At 44.4% G+C, this 20,879-nt stretch overlaps 1 protein-coding gene across 6 annotated transcripts; it reads left to right on the forward strand.

Annotated features, from left to right (window-relative positions):
• Positions 1-1,168: 1,168 nt before the first annotated feature.
• Positions 1,169-20,691, forward strand: LOC118234322. 6 transcript variants are annotated; one of them, XM_035430773.1, is made up of 2 exons: positions 1,169-1,321; positions 19,485-20,691. In XM_035430773.1, the coding sequence occupies exons 1-2, from the start codon at positions 1,308-1,310 to the stop codon at positions 20,152-20,154; spliced, it is 684 nt and encodes a 227-aa protein (XP_035286664.1). In that variant the 5' UTR covers positions 1,169-1,307; the 3' UTR covers positions 20,155-20,691. The 6 variants fall into 6 exon arrangements, with proteins under 6 accessions (XP_035286664.1, XP_035286667.1, XP_035286668.1 ...); XM_035430776.1 differs by having other exon boundaries at positions 1,170-1,321; positions 19,481-20,691; XM_035430777.1 differs by lacking the exon at positions 19,485-20,691 and adding an exon at positions 5,159-6,871 and having other exon boundaries at positions 1,190-1,321.
• Positions 20,692-20,879: the final 188 nt, after the last annotated feature.

Below are 20,879 nucleotides of genomic sequence, written 5' to 3' on the forward strand. Positions count from 1 at the left end.
GCATAGCTGCTGTAGTGAGGTGGGACATTCCGTCTAACTGACACTGTGAGGTTCTTTGATCTCAATTATGAAAGACAAATTGAAGCAGCTTTCCATTGTTTCAATTCTTACACAATATTTCCTATAACCCAACGGACTGTAGATAATGGTGGCAGTGTAGTATAATGGGCAAGGAACCAGTCTTGTAACCTTAAGGTCACCAGTAAGATCAACTCCCAGTAGGACACTGCTGTTTGTACACATGAGCACGGTACTTAATCTGCATTGCTTCAGTATATGTCCAGCTGTATAAATAGATAAAATGTAAAATGTTGCGCAAGTTGCTCTGGATAAGAGCATCTGCTAAATTCCTGTAATGTAATGTATTCATATTAAATTTAATATCAAGTAGCTGTTGTCATGCTGACCTCTGAACTGGCCCTTAAAAGCTCTTCCTGGACCCTACCATTTAAATTTAGTAGACACTGCTAAATTTAAGAATGGCCTGGACGAAATTGACAAACTATCTGCAGGAACTTGAGGGCTGGTTCTATCATATACATCATAAGCACACTGACTGTTCTGAATACCCACTAGTACAGTTAGGCTGTGCCTAGTTCAAACACCCACTTCAACTGAGCTTGCCTCTCTGAAAGCACAAGCACATAAATTATGTCCCAGGATGCTTTTCTTCGTGAATGGCAGCTGTGTTTTTGGCTTTGAAAGATAAGATAAAAAAGATACTGACAGCGGCTGCATCCATATCCACGCTCACACATACGTAGCAATCAAAGGAAAGTTGTCCAGTGAAATCTGTGGGATTTTTTTTGAAAATGGCTCCTCTTTGCTGTCCTTCAGGAACAAGCTGAGGCAACGTTGGAGGAAGCAGATCAGAAGGTTTTTTGTTGTTGTTGTTGGTGTTGTTTTTTTAATTATGTGCAACATATTTTCCATTGAAATTTTATTTCATCAAAGGAAGTGTGTTCCATTTGCCATATTTTGTCAAAAGAAAAAGTTCTGATTGCGCTTAGATCAAGTTTCAAGTTTCATTTATTAAAGTTTGACAAGGCAGGGTGCAGCAGCACAAAAACACCGTTTTTAAACAGTGAATCCTGAAATGCGTCAAACAACAGCGATCAACGCCGTAAGCAAAAAGCATGAAAGCCCAAATTTGTGCGGGTGCCCTCAGAAGCGCCACCTAGGGAGAACGTCTAACCTTCAGAGGAAACAGGAAGGAGTCGCCCTGCTGTTTACTTCACAGTCGACTAATACCGTCTCCTTCGTCTGGTTGTGGACCATATACCGTCTCCTTCGTCTGGTTGTGGACCATGCGACGAAAGCGGTAAGGAAAACTTTTGTACACTGTAAAACGTCCTGTGTTAAATCAACTAGAACAGAGTTTACATGGTCCAATAGGAGTTACATGTACTCAATAAGAGTTCATGTAACAATGATCGTTTTACTGTGTATGATTATCCGTTTTATTTTTTTATTATAATCTACCAGCTTAAAAAACACATTAAATTAACATATTTAATGAATTGATTAATCGAACATTGCATTTATACAGCACTTTTCCAGACATTTAACATTAAATGTGGTACTTACTGCCTGGTAGCGTGCAAATGTAGTCTATGAGACAGTGACTCAAATTACAGACCTGCGCCAGTACAAAAAATATATTTTACTACAACTATTACCGCATGGAGATATGCTACCAGTTCATGGAGATTCTGCTTATTTCAAGGGTGTGTAATACTCAGTGCCTGGCTGGCTAGGTCCTGATAGACACATACAACACACATGCATTCAACTTTTTTCACTAGGAAATAGCCAATACAGGCAACTGATATAATGCAGATAATTATCTGCATAAAGATGGAGGTCGGAGTGTAGCACAGTGGGTAAGGAACTGGGCTTGTAACCAAAAGGTCGCAGGTTCGATTCCTGGGTAAGGACACAGCCGTTGTACCCTTGAGCAAGGTACTTTACCTGCATTGCTTCAGTATATATCCAGCTGTATAAATGGATACAATGTAAAATGCTATGTAAAAAGTTGTGTAAGTCGCTCTGGATAAGAGCGTCTGCTAAATGCCTCTAATGTAATGTAATTAATGCAAGATCAAAGTAATGTAGTTTAGGATATGTAGTGTTTAGATTTTGGCCTTGGAAACAGTGAAACAGTGAATAAGAATGCGGCCTCCCTGTCACAAGCATCAAAGCAAATGTGATTGGGGCAATTTAAAATCCACTGATACCCTAATCTAGGCAGACAATCTATGGGTCTCACCTCCTCAGAAGAGACAAACCAGATGACACAGGACACCACATCGCGGGTCAGAGACTCTTTACCACGTCCTCTTTAAGTTTGAATGCAATCTTTAGGTAGGCCAGTCCTTGTCATGAATTAGTCTGACCCCCCCCCCCCCTTCACTTCTACACCTCAACTCGGCATCATCCAATCAGGGCAAACATCCTCAAGCCATGCTAGGTAAGGTATTTAAGAGAGAAAGCTGTGATTTGCGTTTGGTTTCTGAGCCTGGAAGAAGAAGTTTACATCTTTTTATTTTGGTGGCGGTTCCTTGGTTGTGTGCGTTTTTAGCTTGTTTCCTTTCATCCTGTGGCACTTATACTGGAAGTGGGTGATACTTTGGCAAGGTCTGGTTTATGAATCTCTCTCTCTCTCTCTCTCTCTATTTTTGATATTTCTAGATTAATTGTTTAATGTTTTGTTTAACGTCTTCTGTTTTGTAATTTAGACGTAGTGTACTTAGACGTAACTTAAGTTAAAGTTAAAGTTAAAAGCCTGGCTCGCGGTTGGTTTTGGATGGGCTTGAGGTCAGGGCTCTGTGCAAGCCAGTCAAGTTCTTCCACACTGTTCTCGACAAAATCATGTCTATATGGACCTCGCAGTGTGTGCCCGGGGGCATTGTCATGTGTGGTGGAAATTCTATCAAAAACTGATAAGCAGGATACATATGCATACTCAGTAACATTCATTTTAGAAATTATATTTTGGTAGATGTGTGCTGAGGTGGCTTGTCCGTCTCTTGGCATATCCATTTCTCGGAAACGTCTCACTTCACAAAAGAGCAGGCAGGTGTTTGTGGTTGGCACATCCTGTGGCACGTCAGGGCTGCAGGCCTCTTTTTCACGCACGCACGCACGCACACACGCACACACGCACACACACTTGCCAAAATGTAGACACACACATCTTTACTTTGAATTTCCCCAACACACATGCTGATACAGACTGAAGCTCAGGATAGTCTAGAATGTAAATGCTAATATACTCAAAATATGTGTGTAGCAGTTGGTCCGCCTGAGATGCGGATTGGTCTCGGCTATGCCGGCTGTTTGAGAGAGCACATGCACCTGGGCTGATTAGCCAACGCAGCCCAGGTGCGTGTGCTCTCTCCACCAGTCGGCACAGCCCAGACCAATCCGCCGCTCCGGCTGCCTGACTGCCACACACCTTCCACGCGAGAATTCAGCCGCAGGCTAAGTCGGCATACGCCGAAACTGCTCCCTCCCGGGTTTCGGCACCAACCGTCACTCGCCAACCGTCACTCGCCAACCGCCACACACCAAGCGTCACACGCCAAGCGTCACACGCCAACCGCCACATGCCAACCGTAACACACCAAGCGTCACACGCCAACAGCCACACGCCAAGCGTCACTCACCAACCGTCACACGCCAACTGCCACACGCCAAGCGACACACGCCAACCGTCACACACCAACCGTCACTCGCCAACTGCCACACGCCAAGCGACACACGCCAACCGTCACACGCCAACCGCCACACGCCAACCGTCACACGCCAACCGTCACACGCCAACCGACACACGCCAACCGTCACACGCCAACCGTAACACACCAAGCATCACTCGCCAACCGTCACACGTCAACCGTCACTCGCCAACCGTCACACGCCAACCGTCACTCGCCAACCGTCACACGCCAGCCGTAACACGCCAACCGTCACACGCCAAGCGCCACACTCCAAGCGTCACACGCCAACCGTCACACGCCAACCGTCACTCGCCAACCGTCACACGCCAACCGCCAACAGTCACACGCCAACCGTCACACGCCAACCGCCAACCGCCACACGCCAACCGTCACACGCCAAGCGTCACACGCTGGCTTTCCCGGCCAGGTCCAGCTCCTCCAACTTTTCAGTTCGCCTGCTCTGTAGCTGACCCGCCTTCCCGGCCAGGTCCAGCTCCTCCAGCATCCCAGCTGAGGATTACTTCCTTCTTGACTTCCGTGCTTAAAATAAAATGAACCGAAACTCATAATTGCGCTTTCGGTGCAGCACACCTTTAAGCACCTGGGCTGATTAGCTAACGCAGCCCAGGTGCGTGTGCTTTCTGGGCTGATTAGCTAACGCAGCCCAGGTGCGTGTGCTTTCTGGGCTGATTGGCTAACGCAGCCCAGGTGCGTGTGCTTTCTGGGCTGATTGGCTAACGCAGCCCAGGTGCGTGTGCTTTCTGGGCTGATTGGCTAACGCAGCCCAGGTGCGTGTGCTTTCTGGGCTGATTAGCTAACGCAGCCCAGGTGCGTGTGCTCTCTGGGCTGATTGGCTAACGCAGCCCAGGTGCGTGTGCTTTCTGGGCTGATTAGCTAACGCAGCCCAGGTGCGTGTGCTTTCTGGGCTGATTGGCTAACGCAGCCCAGGTGCGTGTGCTTTCTGGGCTGATTGGCTAACGCAGCCCAGGTGCGTGTGCTCTCTCCACCAACAGGTGCAGCCAAGACCAATCCGTCTCTCAGGCGGACCGAATGCCACAGATTTCAATTCATTAATCTAATTGATTGCTTTGTATTGAATTCAATTATTAAGTCTTGGAACCTTATATATAGAGCTTGTTCTGACTTGGTTTATTCCACCAGTGCGCTCTAGACTGACCTATCAATGAATTTGGCGATTTGATGGATAATTCTCATTTTCAATAATAATTATTAAATTAAATCACATAAAATATATTTTACATGTAGGTTCAGTGAGGGGTTCTAGCATGCAATATTTCTTGTGTTCAGTATTCAGATTGTGGCCAATAGAATTAATAATGTTTTTAGTGATTGTGAGTATTTGTTAATGTCTGAAGTGATTTGAACCAATCTTGCCTCAATAGCTTTGAACTCTGTTCCCTCTGTGTTCCTTACCTCAGACAGGTGCATTATGGGACACCCACATTTCCTCTGCATTCTCCTGCTGGCTCTCAGCCTGGCGTCTGTCTCAGGCCACCCTGAGGACACTCTGGAAGAAATAAATGATCTTGTGGGCAATGATTTTGGCCACAATTTCCCACGGCATGGGCTAAATCTCCTGTACTGGTTCTCCAGTGAGTACATCACGTTTGATAACAACGACAACATGCAACCGGCAACGGACCCCAAACAAGGTGTGTATGGATTTCATAAGTATCAAAACAGAGAGGACCTCCTCCCTTCATTGTGCAACCAGATTGGGTACGATTACTACACTGTGGGCAACCTGCTCAAGAACGAAAACTTACCACAGGGCGAAAGGCTGCCAAATTACGTCTTGGAGGAGTTCAGACAGTCTATGACACTGAATTCCCGCAATCAGAGAAACAGGGACCGGATCATCGTCAGAAGGACGCCGGACGGCGCTATCGACCTCGTCTACATCACACAGCACCACGACATCAACAGCGACCATGGAAGCGAGTATGACCTGAACAACACTTACCGCATCAGCAAAGACCTCATCAAGGCTGTACGCAACCTGATGCGTGAGAGCTTTCTCCAGCATTTCGCCTAGAGGACCTGGAGCCCCTACAGCTCGTCTCATCCGCAGATATGCTTAGGCAGGTGGCCATGAAGCACTGAGGAATTTGATTCGATTTGATTTATTTGCACTTATCATGTAAAAATTACAAAATAGAACAAATACACTTACTTAAAACAATACAAAGAGGACTATTGTAAAAAGTGAGATGTTAAAATGAGAAACAATTTGCAAGGTACTGAGTGCGAGGCTTACCCATTAAGCCAGCAATAGCTGGCTCATTTTCAATGGGGTCCTAGACTGGACTATTGACATAACTAAATATACAACAAATATACAAATCTGGATCTCCACATTTAAAAATGTCTACAGTACAAAGGCACGCACGCGCGCACACACATACACAGGGCATCAACAACCACAGACAACAAGGGTATTCTCACTTCCTTCCGGTCGAGAGAATGTCACATGCATCTGTGTTGCCGCTTCTCGCCGCTGCTTCTTCTCCTTCGCCCTCCAAGCTCTGTGTGTTTCCTGGTTCTGCCTTTCATTGTTGGCAATTGCTAGCTAATATACCGTCTATATTTTTGCTCTACAATGCAAATACATCTTTTATACTACTATTTCCCTAGCCTTCCCCCTCTGTCCATCACACCCCCTCCTACCACCACTGCACCACTGGTCCCATTGCATTTTCTCTATTGTATGTGTTTTTATTGTATCTTTGTTTCTTTGTCTTTTTTTTTGTAAAAAACGCAAATCACAGCTTTTTTGTAAAGGGTCTTTGAGACTGTGAAAAGAGCTATATAAAATAATTTTTTTATTATTATTATTATTATTATTATTATTATTAAGGGTCACTGGGCAAGAAGAAAGCGCTTTAAATGATATTTAAATACATTCAGAGAACTAGCCGATTTGATTGAGTCAGGAAGTGCATTCCAATCTCGGATTCCAGTAAAATAAAATGAGGTTGATGCGATGCCTTTAATCTTGGGAACAGCATAATTGAATAGACTATGCCTAGTGAAGTAACTATGAACAGAAATAATTGTGTTACTGTTTTTAAATCAAAATTAAAGATGAATGAATTGCATAATAAAAGCACGAACACTGAAAACAAGCTTTACAACTGTGTTTCTTTTATTTACACGCACCATATATACATTTTAGAGCACTCGTGAAGTCAGTTTGGCTCCACTAACACACTGACATGCAGAAACTTTGATCAATCTCACATTGTTTGCATCTACAAACAAATCTATGATCAAATTCGTTCAGCTCACCTTCAACAAGTAAGGTCCACAGTGTAAACAGGATCATCCTCAGATCAACAGTTTTCCTTAAAATGCTTCGGTTTACTTTGTCTGTCATAAAACATCCAGGAAGTATCTACCCTCCTAGCTCATATTTACATACCATCTGTTGCCTGCACCTTTGAACCCTAACCCTTTGATCAGTAGTTGTATATTTTATTTTATTTTTTCACAAATCTCAGTGCAATGAGTGCAAATTTTTGCTGGAATTTTATCCTATTTTATATTTTCACCCAATTTAGAATGCTGTGTAACAGGGGTGTCCTGTCTTATCCGAAAGGGCCGGTGTGGGCGCAGGTTTTCGTATTAGCCCAGCGCTACAACACCTGATTGAACAATTTAACTAATCATGGCCTTCAATCAAGACCTTGATAGGTAGAATCAGGTGTACTAATTCTGGATTTAAACAAAAACCTGCACCCACTCTGGCCCTTTTTCGGATAGGATTGGAAACCCTTGTTATAGAGCATTCTAAATAGCTAAATAACTGCTCCATAGCTTTTGGAGCACTCTGATGGAAATTATAATAATAGCACTCTGACAGCTAACATGACAGGTATGGACTTTGGAGCAAGTTCCCCCTTGTCTATTTTGCCAATCACAGCTTCCCTGTCATTCAACGAGCTGAACTGCCGGACCATGGTGCTTGTCCGACAGAGCGAAGCGGGTGAGTGTGTTGGCGGTATTGGATGATGTAGGGGGCTCCTGACACCTGGAGATGCCTGCCAGGTGACAGTCATGGAACTTTGACTTAAGGGACCAGGGGCTGGGTATAATAATTTTTTTTTTAAACCCTTCGAAGAGCAGGTTTTTTGGAATGTTTGTAACTAATTCTACCTCAGTGTTCTAGAACTCCATTGCCTTCATTTATTCATGCAGTGATTGTTACATCGCCATTAGAACGTTCAGTTCTAATGAACATTCTAATCGCGTGTCTGTGATCTCACGCCTTATCAGGTTAAAAGGAGGTTCGGTTGAAAACATGCAAGGTCGAGCCCCTTGGGGACGTCATGCAGGGTATGAGAAATTGCACGGTGCACCATTTAACCGCAGGTTAATTTATTTGGTCTTTACTTCCGTGGAGCTCCAGCAGTAGGACTGCAACGCATGAGATGTTGCCGGCTTTCTGAGCGGTCGAAAGAATATCTTTAAGTGTGGTCAGTTTCGAGTTCAACATCGACAGCAATTGTTCTTGCTGTTGCCTTTCTGTGGTCAGTTCACGAAATGTGTTGAAAAGGGCCCCCTCAAACCACGAATTATAAATGAGACAGAAGAGAGGTAGAAGCCGGAAGCTCCGTAGTTGTGAGAAGCTGGCTAACAGCTGGCTGGATCAAATCAGCCTCGTTCCCTGCGGGACAGAGTCAAAATGAGCCAGCCCTTCTCGTTTTTAAAATGCACGAGTTGCTGCTGCTAAATCAGTTCTCGAAGCGTCGCAAGTGGAACGAAAGCTGACACCCATCGTCGTATTTCACGCCTGAAACCTAATAACCTGACGTTGGTGCCGTGCTCTTCAAACGGTCGGGGGGAAAAAAACATCATAAAAGAACAATATCTCACTGCGAGCGGTTTGTTGCTTGTGAGAGGAAGAGCGAGCGGGTCAGAGATGTAACGGACATGCATCTGATCCCGAGCATTTTATAAAGGCTCAGGATTTTTTGTTTTGTTTTTTTTTTCGTCCTGTCCGACCACCAGATGTGGCCCTTAAATTTTCAAACCTGTGAGCTTAGCAACTCGGTTTAGAAAAACATGTACTGTAATGTACATGCGATAATTACTTATTTACCTGTTAGTACAGGTCTGCTGCATTGAGGATAAAAAATCTACGCCCAGCGGTAGTTTATTTGTTACGAACGACAAAATAGTGCAATTTGGTTAGATGGATAACTGCCCAGGGTAAGTGGATGAATGTGTGGATGGATGGAACAATAGAAAGCAAAACATGATGGAAGATTAATAATTACAGTAACCACCTTGATTTTTAATGCATTAGAGAGGGTTTGGTGGCCTTCTGATCACACACAGTGATAGACCAACACCAAACACCAACAAACAAAAAAATACTTTTATTAAATTAATATAATATTTGTGTCCCCCATGTTTTCCTTTTGGGCCACCCACCAAAGCCTCCATCCATAGGCCCCCCCCCTCACTGGAACCTAAAATTCTCCCCACTCCCTGTCGTTGATGCCTACTGGGGCCATGGTGTTAAGCTGGAAAATCCGCTGGGACTCAACCCGCTTCCCTTGTATGGTGATCCAAGCGCCCTGGGTTTGCAAGCCAGTGCTCTTCAGAGAGGTAACGGGGTGGATCTGGACATGTGGACACTATATGGTCACTATATGGTCATTTATCTTTCTTACAATGAATACATCTAATTAAACATAAATAAGAGTTCTAAGTGACCGAGGGCACTAAGCCTGAATGAATGAATGAATTAATGAATCATTGCGTTTAAATAGCACTTTTCCAGACGCTCAAAGTGCTTTACAGTGATCAGGGGGAAACTCACCTCAGCCACCACCAACGTGCCGCGCCCACCTGGGTGATGCTTCGGCAGCCATTTTGTGCCAGGACGCTCACCGCACATCAGCTGAGGGTGAGAGGAAAGGATTGGCAGGATTGTTGTTTTTGTCTGATTAGGCAAATGTGATTCCAGTACTAGTTTGTACTTGGTAGGATTCTTGGTTGCTGAACAGCTTACTCTACAGGGTTGGAGTCCTGATCGATGTGGTCACTTCTGGCACTACGATCCTTACTTCACTCTAGTGTTTCTTTTGCACCTCTACATCGTGAACCAATGCACTTGTTGTACGTCGCTCTGGATAAGAGCGTCTGCTAAATGCCTGTAATGTAATGTAATGTAATAACGATTTTGACCAATTAAATCAGGAGCATGTCATCCAATAGATCTGCTTGGGCCTGATTCCCAGTCCTATCACAGGTTGCTAACAGGTCCACAGGGCTTCTTTGCCACCCGCAGTGTTCCCCTGTGCGTTTCTGCGAGCAGACGCAAACTCCATCTTAGGGCGACGCTTGCCGTTCCATTGTACCCGGCGTCCCAGGAGCCCCATTATAAATAGTCACATGACGCTGGAGAACACTTTACATTACACTACATTACAGGCATTTGGCAGACGCTCTTATCCAGAGCGACGTACAACAAAGTGTATAACCATAGCCAGGAACAAGTATGACGAAAACCCTAGAGAGAAGTGCCCGGTCCAAGTGCAGGGAACAACCGCATAGTTCAACTTGGACCCTGAAGGTTAAACTGATTAACACCAACACAAACGAGAACAGCAACAACGCAGTCTATGCAAAAATACAAGCAGTAGTTAAGACAGGTGCATTAACTAAGTCACCTACGAAACAGCTACCTAGTTACAACCCTAAGCTTACAGTCATTTAAGAGATTACAGGGAGGTAGGGAGGGATGGGGAGAGGTGCAGCCTGAAGAGGTGAGTCTTCAGTCGTCGCTTGAAGTGGGTCAGTGTCTCAGCTGTTCTGACCTCCATGGGGAGGTCATTGCACCATTGTGGGGCCAGAACAAACAGGAGACGTGTTGGGGAAGCGCAGGTGCGCAGGTGTTCTACGCACCTGGACGAATTATACATTTACTACCTAAACTGCGAGTTAGCAGGACTAAAATAGCGTCACTCCGAGTGTACCTAATTAGCAATTGAAAACCTGAATCGAATAACGCGCTGATTACACGGGTTCACAGTCAGTAATAACACAATAATCGCAATCGCTAAGCCCAAGTAGCCAATCTATCAATTCTAAGAATCAAAAAGCGGCAGATAGAAACCTAACACAACCTAAAAAGAAAGAACAGTTACCACACAGGGAAAGGTTTAAATCTAACGTGGTATGTAATTAGCAAATGAACGCAGATACTTAGCCAACTCTAGCGGGACAGATTTTGGCAGTTCTACGCACCTGGACGAATTATACACTTTACACTTGGCTCTTCAACTGCCGTTAACACCTCATTAATTATTCACATAAACATTGGGCCTGTTCTTTCTAATGATGCTCCATAACCACACTCTGTGAGAGAGCTACGTTGCACTCGCGAGTTCTTTCATGGGGGATTATTTTATCATATGCTTTAGCAGTGGACAGAAAAGTAGAGTTATTTGATTGAGAACACTGGATCGCAGACCGTGCACTGTGCTGTGCTGGAACCGTCTTTCAAAAAAAAATCACAATTTGTATTTATATGTCCCCTTTTTTAGGAAAAAGGTAATTTTTTCTTAAAAAAAGAAAAAATCACATTTTTCACGTACTCATCAGCACCCCGTGTTTCACAAACTCATTTTCACCCCGCGTTCACATACTCATCAGCAACGTGGAAACTGGATGAACAGACTGGGAGGTCAGAAAATGAAGAGAGACACGTATTTCATTGAAATTTATGAATTCATGAAAATACTTAAGGCTATAGTTTTATTACAAAAGTGAAAAAAATGGAAATCATCCAAAATCATAAATCAACCAGAAAGATGAAATGGCTAAATAAAACATAAATCTGATCTTTTCTAAACCCTAACACTTATTGTATTTCTAACCCTAGCTGAACCCTAATACCTAATTGAAACCATAGGTACTTTTGAAAACACCTGATTAATCATTTGAAATTGATGAAAAGCAAAGTCAAGATCATGAATTCAGTAATACAAATGCAAAATATGCTTGAGGTTATTTATTTTGACAAATGTTTTTCCCTGAAAAAATATGCTTTTTACAAGAATATCAGTAAAAGGCCATAAGCCTCAATAAGGCCAGGTGAAAAATTATGGCTCATCCAAAATCAAAAACGAACTCACGTTCTAACCTTTTTTTCAAGCCGCTGAACACAACCAAAAACTTGCTTCAACCCTTAAATTTACCGTTTTCATAACTCTAACCCTAACCCTAGTTGAACCCTAATTATGGCCATCAGGGTTATTTTAAATATTATTTAAATTAAAATTGATGAAAAAGACTGACATGTCACCAGTTAATTAAAAGACATGCAAAAAAAAATCTGTTTTAAGTCATTAACAATATTTGACTTAAAACAATATACACATATATATGGCTATACTGTTCCACCAGTTAATTTTTTTTTTCTCACCTGAAATCAAAAAGTAACAGGTCCTCTCCTCTTCCAGATTTCCTGAACAGGACCCTAATCTTGTCTAAGTCCTAACCCCAACCCAAACATGGAATCACAGTTTTCAAATATTAATAGTCTTAAGTGGTTAGGTAACGAATTATGAGGTGTGGAGGTAATGCTGCCTGTCAAAATTAGTCTATGTTATAGCCTGCATAAGTTAGCACGCAATGCATTTCCCTCGTGCATAGCCACCCACGTGACGAATTACGAGTTTTTGCGCATTTGATTGGTTTAAAATCCACCACAGGTTCAGCCTTGGCTTACCTGGTCCAACTAAGAGCAGCTGAACCTGTTAACCACCTCCAGTTCCTCACAGCTGCAGCTTTCCCTGCTGGACGGTTCGTTCATTTGCATAATCAAACTGTATTGTGTGCCCACTCCCATAACTTGTTCCGACAACATATGGATCTTGTTCCCGCGCATTAATAACTTGTACCGACAAGATGCAATTTTGTTCCCACAACACATGAAGCTTGTTCCCACCACGCGTTAACTTGTTCTCACAATGAACAGATCTTGTTCCCACATAACAATAACCTGTTCCCATAAACATAAGACCTTGTTCCCACCAGATAAAATAAATCATTTTTCATAACTTTGGCGGGGAGTTCCGTACCTCCTTGGCTAAGATGTGCGCTAGTTATGGACACCAGGAGGTCATAAGATCAACCACCGTTCAGCTACGGAGACTCAATTTTATTTTTGTACAGCAATGCAGTTTCCAATGTGTCTCGGGACGGGTAAGAAGCATACTCCATTTACTCGTTCCCCTTAAAACGAAGGTGAAATAAAAATCCATTTCGCTGCACGTGTCAGTGCAGAGGGGCACAATGGTGCTTTAATGCACTCTGATTGGTCGGAGCCTTGGTCGCGATTTGCAATGGCTCAGTAAGTAAGAGGGAGAGGGGCAGCACTGGTAGACCGCATAATTTGGCAAAGAAAGACAAATGAGAGCGTAATGCTGGAGCCAGGGCAGGGAAATAAATCAGCAGAGCTGATAAGTAACATTGCATTAAATTTATTAGACTTATTCTTCTGAGAAATTGCAAGAAAAAAAAATAATAACAATAATAATAATGCCGGCTATGCATTGTTTACATTGCATGCTTAAATAATCTCTTTCTGTTTTTTGTTCCTGCGCGCTTTCCAACGCGACGCGCAAACCAAATGAAGTTTGTTGTACAAGATAGCATTTACACGCGCTTGAAATGACGGACTTGCAGGAGTAGGAGTTTTCTATTAATAAGAAACTGTCAGCATTGATTCATGCAGTGTTTTTGCCTCGCCCCTGGCTTTTTTTTCCTAATTGAGCGACTTGTTCTTTGTGCAAACGATAGGTCCCTTGGTCTGTATAGAATCCTAATTGTACCAGTGCGGTCTGTGGTCAGACTCCTGCAGGGTAATATATAATATATACAGTATATGGCCATATTGTTACCAGGGAGGGAACATTTCTGTCAGAGAGTTATTCCCTGCCTTGTTGCTAGAAGACATCTCTAGTCAATCATGACCCGCAGTCAGATCTGTTCTGTTGGGTCAGTCCTCCTGGGCAGTAACTGTGTTCAGGCAGTAACAGAGATCAGTCCTGCAGGGAAGTAACAGCTCACTGGTAGAAATAGGGACTTACTGTACAGCTCACTGGTAGAAATAGAGACTTACTGTACAGCTCACTGGTAGAAATAGAGACTTACTGTACAGCTCACTGGTAGAAATAGAGACTTACTGTACAGCTCACTGGTAGAAATAGAGACTTACTGTACAGCTCACTGGTAGAAATAGAAACTTACTGTACAGCTCAATGGTAGAAATAGAAACTTACTGTACAGCTCACTGGTAAAAATAGAGACTTACTGTACAGCTCACTGGTAGAAATAGAGACTTACTGTACAGCTCACTGGTAGAAATAGAGACTTACTGTACGGCTCAATGGTAGAAATAGAGACTTACTGTACAGCTCACTGGTAGAAATAGAAACTTACTGTACAGCTCAATGGTAGAAATAGAAACTTACTGTACAGCTCACTGGTAGAGACAGGGACTCATAGCTCACTGGTAGAAAAATTTTGCAGACATTTATGACTGTCATATATTTTTATACTCAACGGATCCATTGTGTATTTATACACGTCACAAGGCAATTGAATTCGACAGAGATAAAGGACATTTCTAATCTGCACTGTGGTGTTTCTTGGCCTGTTTTATGAGAGGTGATAATAATGTGTTCCTGATGCATTTCCACATGCTTCGTTCTGTCCACTCTCTGACCGGTACACACACACACACACACACACGCACACTGGTGCACAATGAGCGAGCGGTCGTTATTTTCCCATCTATGACAGTGACGGATGTCTCCGCTAACCGGGTGTGACAGAGGAGGATATTCCAGGACCTTGCGGATCCACTCTCTGTCCTCGCCGCCTCACTGCTAACTACCGCCTCCAAGCTGGGCCCCACACGGCTCCACCACCTCTGCGCTGGGCCCCACACAGCTCCACCGCCTCTACGCTGGGCCCCACACAGCTCCACCGCCTCTACGCTGGGCCCCACACAGCTCCACCGCCTCTACGCTGGGCCCCACACAGCACCACCACCTCTACACTGGGCCACACACAGCTCCACCGCCTCTACGCTGGGCCCCACACAACACATGGTCAGGTGTGCTCCATGAGACTCCATTTTTATTCTTTCCTTCCCCATCTGATTTGCACTCACAAATTCTGTGCCTCCCCAGTGAAGACGACTGCTGGTAGAAACAACTGCACGAGAAACATGGTATGCTGATGCACAGTGCATCCCTGCAATGAAGTCACCTGTGAGCTACTGACGGGCAGGTAGAACACCAGGAGAGAGCCAGTGTCCATCAGAGTATCCCTCACTCACTGAAGACACCTAGTAACCAGTGGCAGCGCTGGCAAGCTTAATGTATATTTTTTATTATTATTTAACCAGGGTAGTCACACTGAGATGTCTTTTGCTAGTGGGCCCTGGAGCCTACATGTCTTTGAACAGTGGGAGGAAACCAGAGACCCCAGAGGGTGCCACCGTTGCGACTAACCAATAGTACCTAACAGGATGAGACCAATCGTGTTCCACAGTGATGAAAATCTAGTAACGGCTGGCTAGTGAAATAGCTATGGCCTAGGCTCCACCAGCACCTACAGTGACACGAAAAAGTCTTTCCCTGACTTCCTCCATTATTGCATATTTGTCGCAGTGAATGCTTTCCGATCTTCAGACAAAATGTGATATTAGACAAAGGGAACCACTCTGACAAATATGCAATAATAGAGGAAATCAGGAAAGGAGCAAATACTTTTTCACGACACAGTGTAGATCGTGGCCAAACAGGAGCCCCTTGAATCTCCACTTCAAAACAATTGGTCCGAATCATAACACTGAAAACAATATCCAGTCATAGGTCATAGGTCATAGGTCATATAGCAACAGACAAGTCGCAGGGATATTCAGGTAAGCAGCCATGTTAGGCCACAGCATCCGGCCTCGGTCAACAAGAGGAATTAACCGGTTGGCTCTCTCAGGGCCAGGAGGTTACTTTGACACGGAGGCAAATAACTGCTCAAAAATAACAAGGTCTTGCAATTTCCTGCCCGTAGTGCCTATTCCCGATCTCACACAATGTTTGGGAAATCATTTGGGATGGGGGGGGGGGTGGGGGGCGGGCGGGTTGAGTCATTCTGAGAATCTTATCTGACACGAGGCTAAGGGAGACAGCCAAGAACGGAGCGGAACAGGCCGTTTCCATAGAAGCAAAGTTCAGAGGTCACAGCTGTCCTCCGTCGTTGCTAATGAAGGCGATCCGTCCTTGGACCTTACCAAAAGACCACAGCGGATATATGCCTCTGCGGTGGAGGGAGGTTATGAGACGCCGCTCCCTCCCATAAAATGTGCTTAGATTGAAAGTGTAAGGCAGTGACAGATTCTTCAGACTCACCAGCTTCTGCTTCATAGCCCTTCAAGGTATGAGGTCACAAATATGTGATTGGAATGTTCTTAACTGAACACTCTAATGCTGATGTAACAATCACTACTGGTAATTGTGAGCAGTGGAGCACTGACTTGGGAGTTTTGAAAAAAAAAAACATTCCAGAAAACTCTGGCGCCAAATTACACTACTAAACATTCATTGCTACAATATTGTGCTTGGTAATGGCAAGTTAGAATTTTCAGAATGGAATCTTTTGGCATTCGTAGTAGGTAGATGGAACTTTCAAAGTTGAGAATATAGAGTATTTGATGAGTCAAAATGATACATGGCCACTTCTGGTATTGATCAGTGCCACTTCTAAAATGTGAGGAAGAACGTCCTTCGAGATCGTAAATGGCTTTGGAAAAAAAACAAAAGAAACATTTCCATCTCTCCATGTGTCAGTGATTACTCTGTTGCTGGGGAGGGATCTGTTGAGTCATTCTGAAGGCAGTCAGAAAGCTTTCAGAAACGGCCAGGAAAGCACCACTACATTTGGAACCGCGTGGCCCGGGGAAGCTAGTCCAGCCGCGTTGATTGCTCGGTCCACTGTCAGGTAAAAGCACGCGTCCATTTCCGCATGGAAACTGGCGGGGAAATGGAAACCGACAGCCAGGCCTGATGTACATGACTACAGACACCGCCTAACAGAACACAGCATTGCACCAGCCCACGAGCGCCCTCAGGTTTCAGCATCTGATCCATCTGATACAGTGCCACGAAAAAGTCTTTCCCTGACTTCCTCCATTATTGCATATTTGTCGCAATGAATGCTTTCCGATCTTTAGACAAAATGTGATATTAGACAAAGGGAACCACTCTGACAAATATGCAACAATAGAGCAAATCGGGAAAGGAGAAAATACTTTTTCACGACACAGTGTAGATCGTGGCCAAACAGGAGCCCCTTGAATCTCCACTTCAAAACAATTGGTCCGAATTATAACACTGAAGACAATATCCAGTCATAGGTCATAGGTCATATAGTAACAGATAAGTTGCAGGGATATTCAGGTAAGCAGCCATGTTAGGCCACAGTATCCGACCTCGGTCAACAGGAGAAATTAACCGGTTGGCTCTCTCAGGGCCAGGAGGTTACTTTGATACGGAGGCGAATAACTGCTCAAAAATAACAAGGTCTTGCAATTTCCTGCCCGTAGTGCCTATTCCCGATCTCACACAATGTTTGGGAAATCATTTGGGCTGGCGGGGGGGGGGGGGGGGGGGTGAGTCATTCTGAGAATCTTGGCCTGATGTACATGACTACAAACACCGCCTAACAGAACACAGCATTACACCAGCCCATGAGCACCCTCAGGTTTCAGCATCTGATCCAGGGCCTACTTTTATTGTTAGTATGGGGGAAGATGGGTACATTGTACACATACACACGCGCACACACACACACACACACACACACACACACACACACACACACACACACACACACACACACACACACACACACACACACACACACACACACACACACACACAGCCCTTGCTTACTCTGCAGCTCATTACCAATGTCATTGCAGTACCCTTGGAAAACAAAAGAAGCAGCTCTGATGCTCTGAGCATAGAATGCTGTACCCGTGTGTGTGTGTGGGGGGGGTGGGGCGGGGGGTTCGTAGAAACCGCAAAGGAAGGAGGACTCAAAAGCAGTATTCACACATACCCTGGGTGTGTGTGTGTGTGTGTGTGTGTGCGTGCGTTAGTGTGTGTGCGTGTATGTGTGTGTGTGTGTGTGTGTGTAGGTGTGTGTGAGTGTGCGTGTGTGAGTGTGTGCGTGGGTTTCATAGAAACCATAAAGGGGAACTCAAAAGCAGTATTCACACATGCCCTGGGTGTGTGTGCGTGTGTAGGTGTGTGTGAGTATGCGTGTGTGAGTGTGCGCGTAGGTTTCGTAGAAACCATAAAGGGGAACTCAAAAACAGTATTCACACATACCCCGTGCGTGCGTGCGTGCATGCGTGCGTGTGTGTGAGTATGAGTGTGTGTGAGTATGCATGCGTGTGTGAGTATGAGTGTGTGTGAGTATGCGTGCGTGCGTGCATGCGTGCGTGAGTATGAGTGTGTGTGAGTATACGTGCGTGCGTGCGTGTGTGTGAGTATGAGTGTGTGTGAGTATGCGTGCGTGCGTGCGTGTGTATGAGTGTGTGTGAGTATGCGTGCGTGCGTGCGTGAGTATGAGTGTGTGTGAGTATGCGTGCGTGCGTGCGTGCGTGCGTGTGTGTATGAGTGCATGAAGGAGTTAGAAACGGCGAATGAAAATCGAATGGACACCCCCGTGGCCCGCGCGACAATGGTACAACCCGAGCCTGCATTGCCTCCAGTTAAAACAATAATCAAAGTCTCCAAAGTTCCAAACACACACACCACCTTCCCTCCCCCCCCCCACCTTCCCCAAACACACACAGACCTCACGCTCCTGTTAGCGTTACCGTATCCCCCACGCCTCACCGTTTACATACACTCCCCTCCCCCCCCACCCCCGCCGTCAGTAACAGTCGCCTCTCTCTTGTTCATTTCATCATTCATTGACAACCTTCAGAGGAAACAGGAAGGACTGGGAGTCGCCCTGTTGTTTACTTCACAGCGGACTAATACCGTCTCCTTCGTCTGGTTGTGGACCGTGCGACAATAGCGGTAAGGAAAACTTTTGTACACTGTAAAATGTCCGGTGTTAAGTACACAGAGTAGGGACCATATGTACTCTATAGGAGTCAATGTAACACTAAACATTTTGCTGTGTATGATTAGCTGATTTATTTTAATAATAATCTAAAAAAAAATACATTAAATTAGCATATTAATGAATGCATTTATATAGGACTTTTCCAGACACTTAACATAAACTGTGGTACTTACTGCCTGGTAGAAATGGAAATGTTGTCGATGAGACAATGACTCACATTACAGACTTGTGCCAGTACAAAAAAAATATTTAACTATAATTATTACCACATGGAGATATGCTACCAGTTCATGGAGGTTCTGCTGATTTCAGGGGTGTGTAATACTGAGTGCCTGACTGGCTAGGTCCTGATAGACACATACAGTACACATGCATTCAACTTTTTTCACTAGGAAATAGCCAATACTGCAACTGATATAATGTAGATAATTAATGCAAGATCACAGTAATGTGGATTGTGGCCAATATAATTAATAATGTTTTAGTGACTGTGAGTAATTGTTGATTTCTGAAGTGATTTGAACCATCTTGCCTCCATAGCTTTGAACACTGTTCCCTCTGTGTTCTTACCTCAGACAGGTGCATTATGGGACACACACGTTTCCTCTGCATTCTCCTGCTGGCTCTCAGCCTGGCATCTGTCTCAGGCCGCCCTGAGGACACTCTGGAAAAAATAGAAGATCTTGTGGACAAAGATTTTGGCCGCAGGTTCCCACGGCATGGGCGGAACCTCCTGTACTGGTTCTGCCGTGAGTACATCAAGTTTGATAACAACGGCAAAATGCAACCGACAAAGGACCCCGAAGACGGCGAGTTTGGATTTCATTACTATGGAAACAGAGAGTACCTCCTCCCTTCGTTGCACAACCAGAGGTGGTATGACTATTACGTCGTGGGCAACCTAAACGAAGAAAACTTCCCATGGGGTGAAAGGCTGCCAAATTACGTCTTGGAGGAGTTCAGACGGTCTATGAATCTGAATTCCCAAGATGAGAACAACAGGGACCGGATCATCGTCAGGATTACGCCGGACGGCGCTATCGACCGCGTGTACATCACGCAGCACTACGACATCAACAGCAACCGCGGGAGCCAGTACGACCCGGACAACACTTACCGCATCAGCACCGACCTCATCAGAGCCATACGCAACATCCCGCGTGAGTGGTTCTTCCTGCGTTTATCCCAGAGGACCAGAGTCCCCTACGCAGTGTGCGGGCGTTCAGGAGATAACGAGCCTGATTTATAGGGCTGTCAAAAAACTAAAACTAAGGTATTTGGTTGGAAAAAAAATCAGCATGCACACCGGCCCCCCAGGACCGGAGTTGTGCCCCCTTGTTTAAGGGGTTTACAGCCCTTACTGCAGATTTTTTGCACTGCCGCTATTTCAATGCTCGTAACTGTATCCATCACTTTTTCAATATATACTCATATATATATATATACATATGTTAAAAGCTTTTGCCTTAGATGCAATGTAATGCCAAGGACCAACTATCCTGCATTTATGTTCCATTCACAGCCATTCACATTATTTAATCAATCAAATCTGAAATTTGTTTTATTAAGATGATTTGGTATATCAAAATATTAGATTAATCAGGATTACGCAAATGAAGCATTGCCTGTTTTAATACTGAATTTGTCAATACCAATTTTCACTTTTTTATAGAATAACTTAAGTAAACTTTGAATTTTGAAGTAATTCAAATAATTGTGTTACTCTTTTTAAATCTAAATAAAAGATGAATGAATTGCATAATAAAAACACAAACACTGAAAACAAGCTTTACAACTGTGTTTCTTTTATTTACACGCACCATACATACATTTTAGAGCACTCATGAAGTCAGTTTGGCTCCACTAACACACTGACATACAGAAACTTTGATCAATCTCACCAGTGAAGACGACTGCTGGTAGAGACAACTGCGCGAGAAACATGGTATGCTGATGCACAGTGCATCCCTGCAA

This window comes from Anguilla anguilla, chromosome 8 (assembly GCF_013347855.1).
Source record: "Anguilla anguilla isolate fAngAng1 chromosome 8, fAngAng1.pri, whole genome shotgun sequence".
Lineage (NCBI taxonomy): Eukaryota > Metazoa > Chordata > Actinopteri > Anguilliformes > Anguillidae > Anguilla > Anguilla anguilla.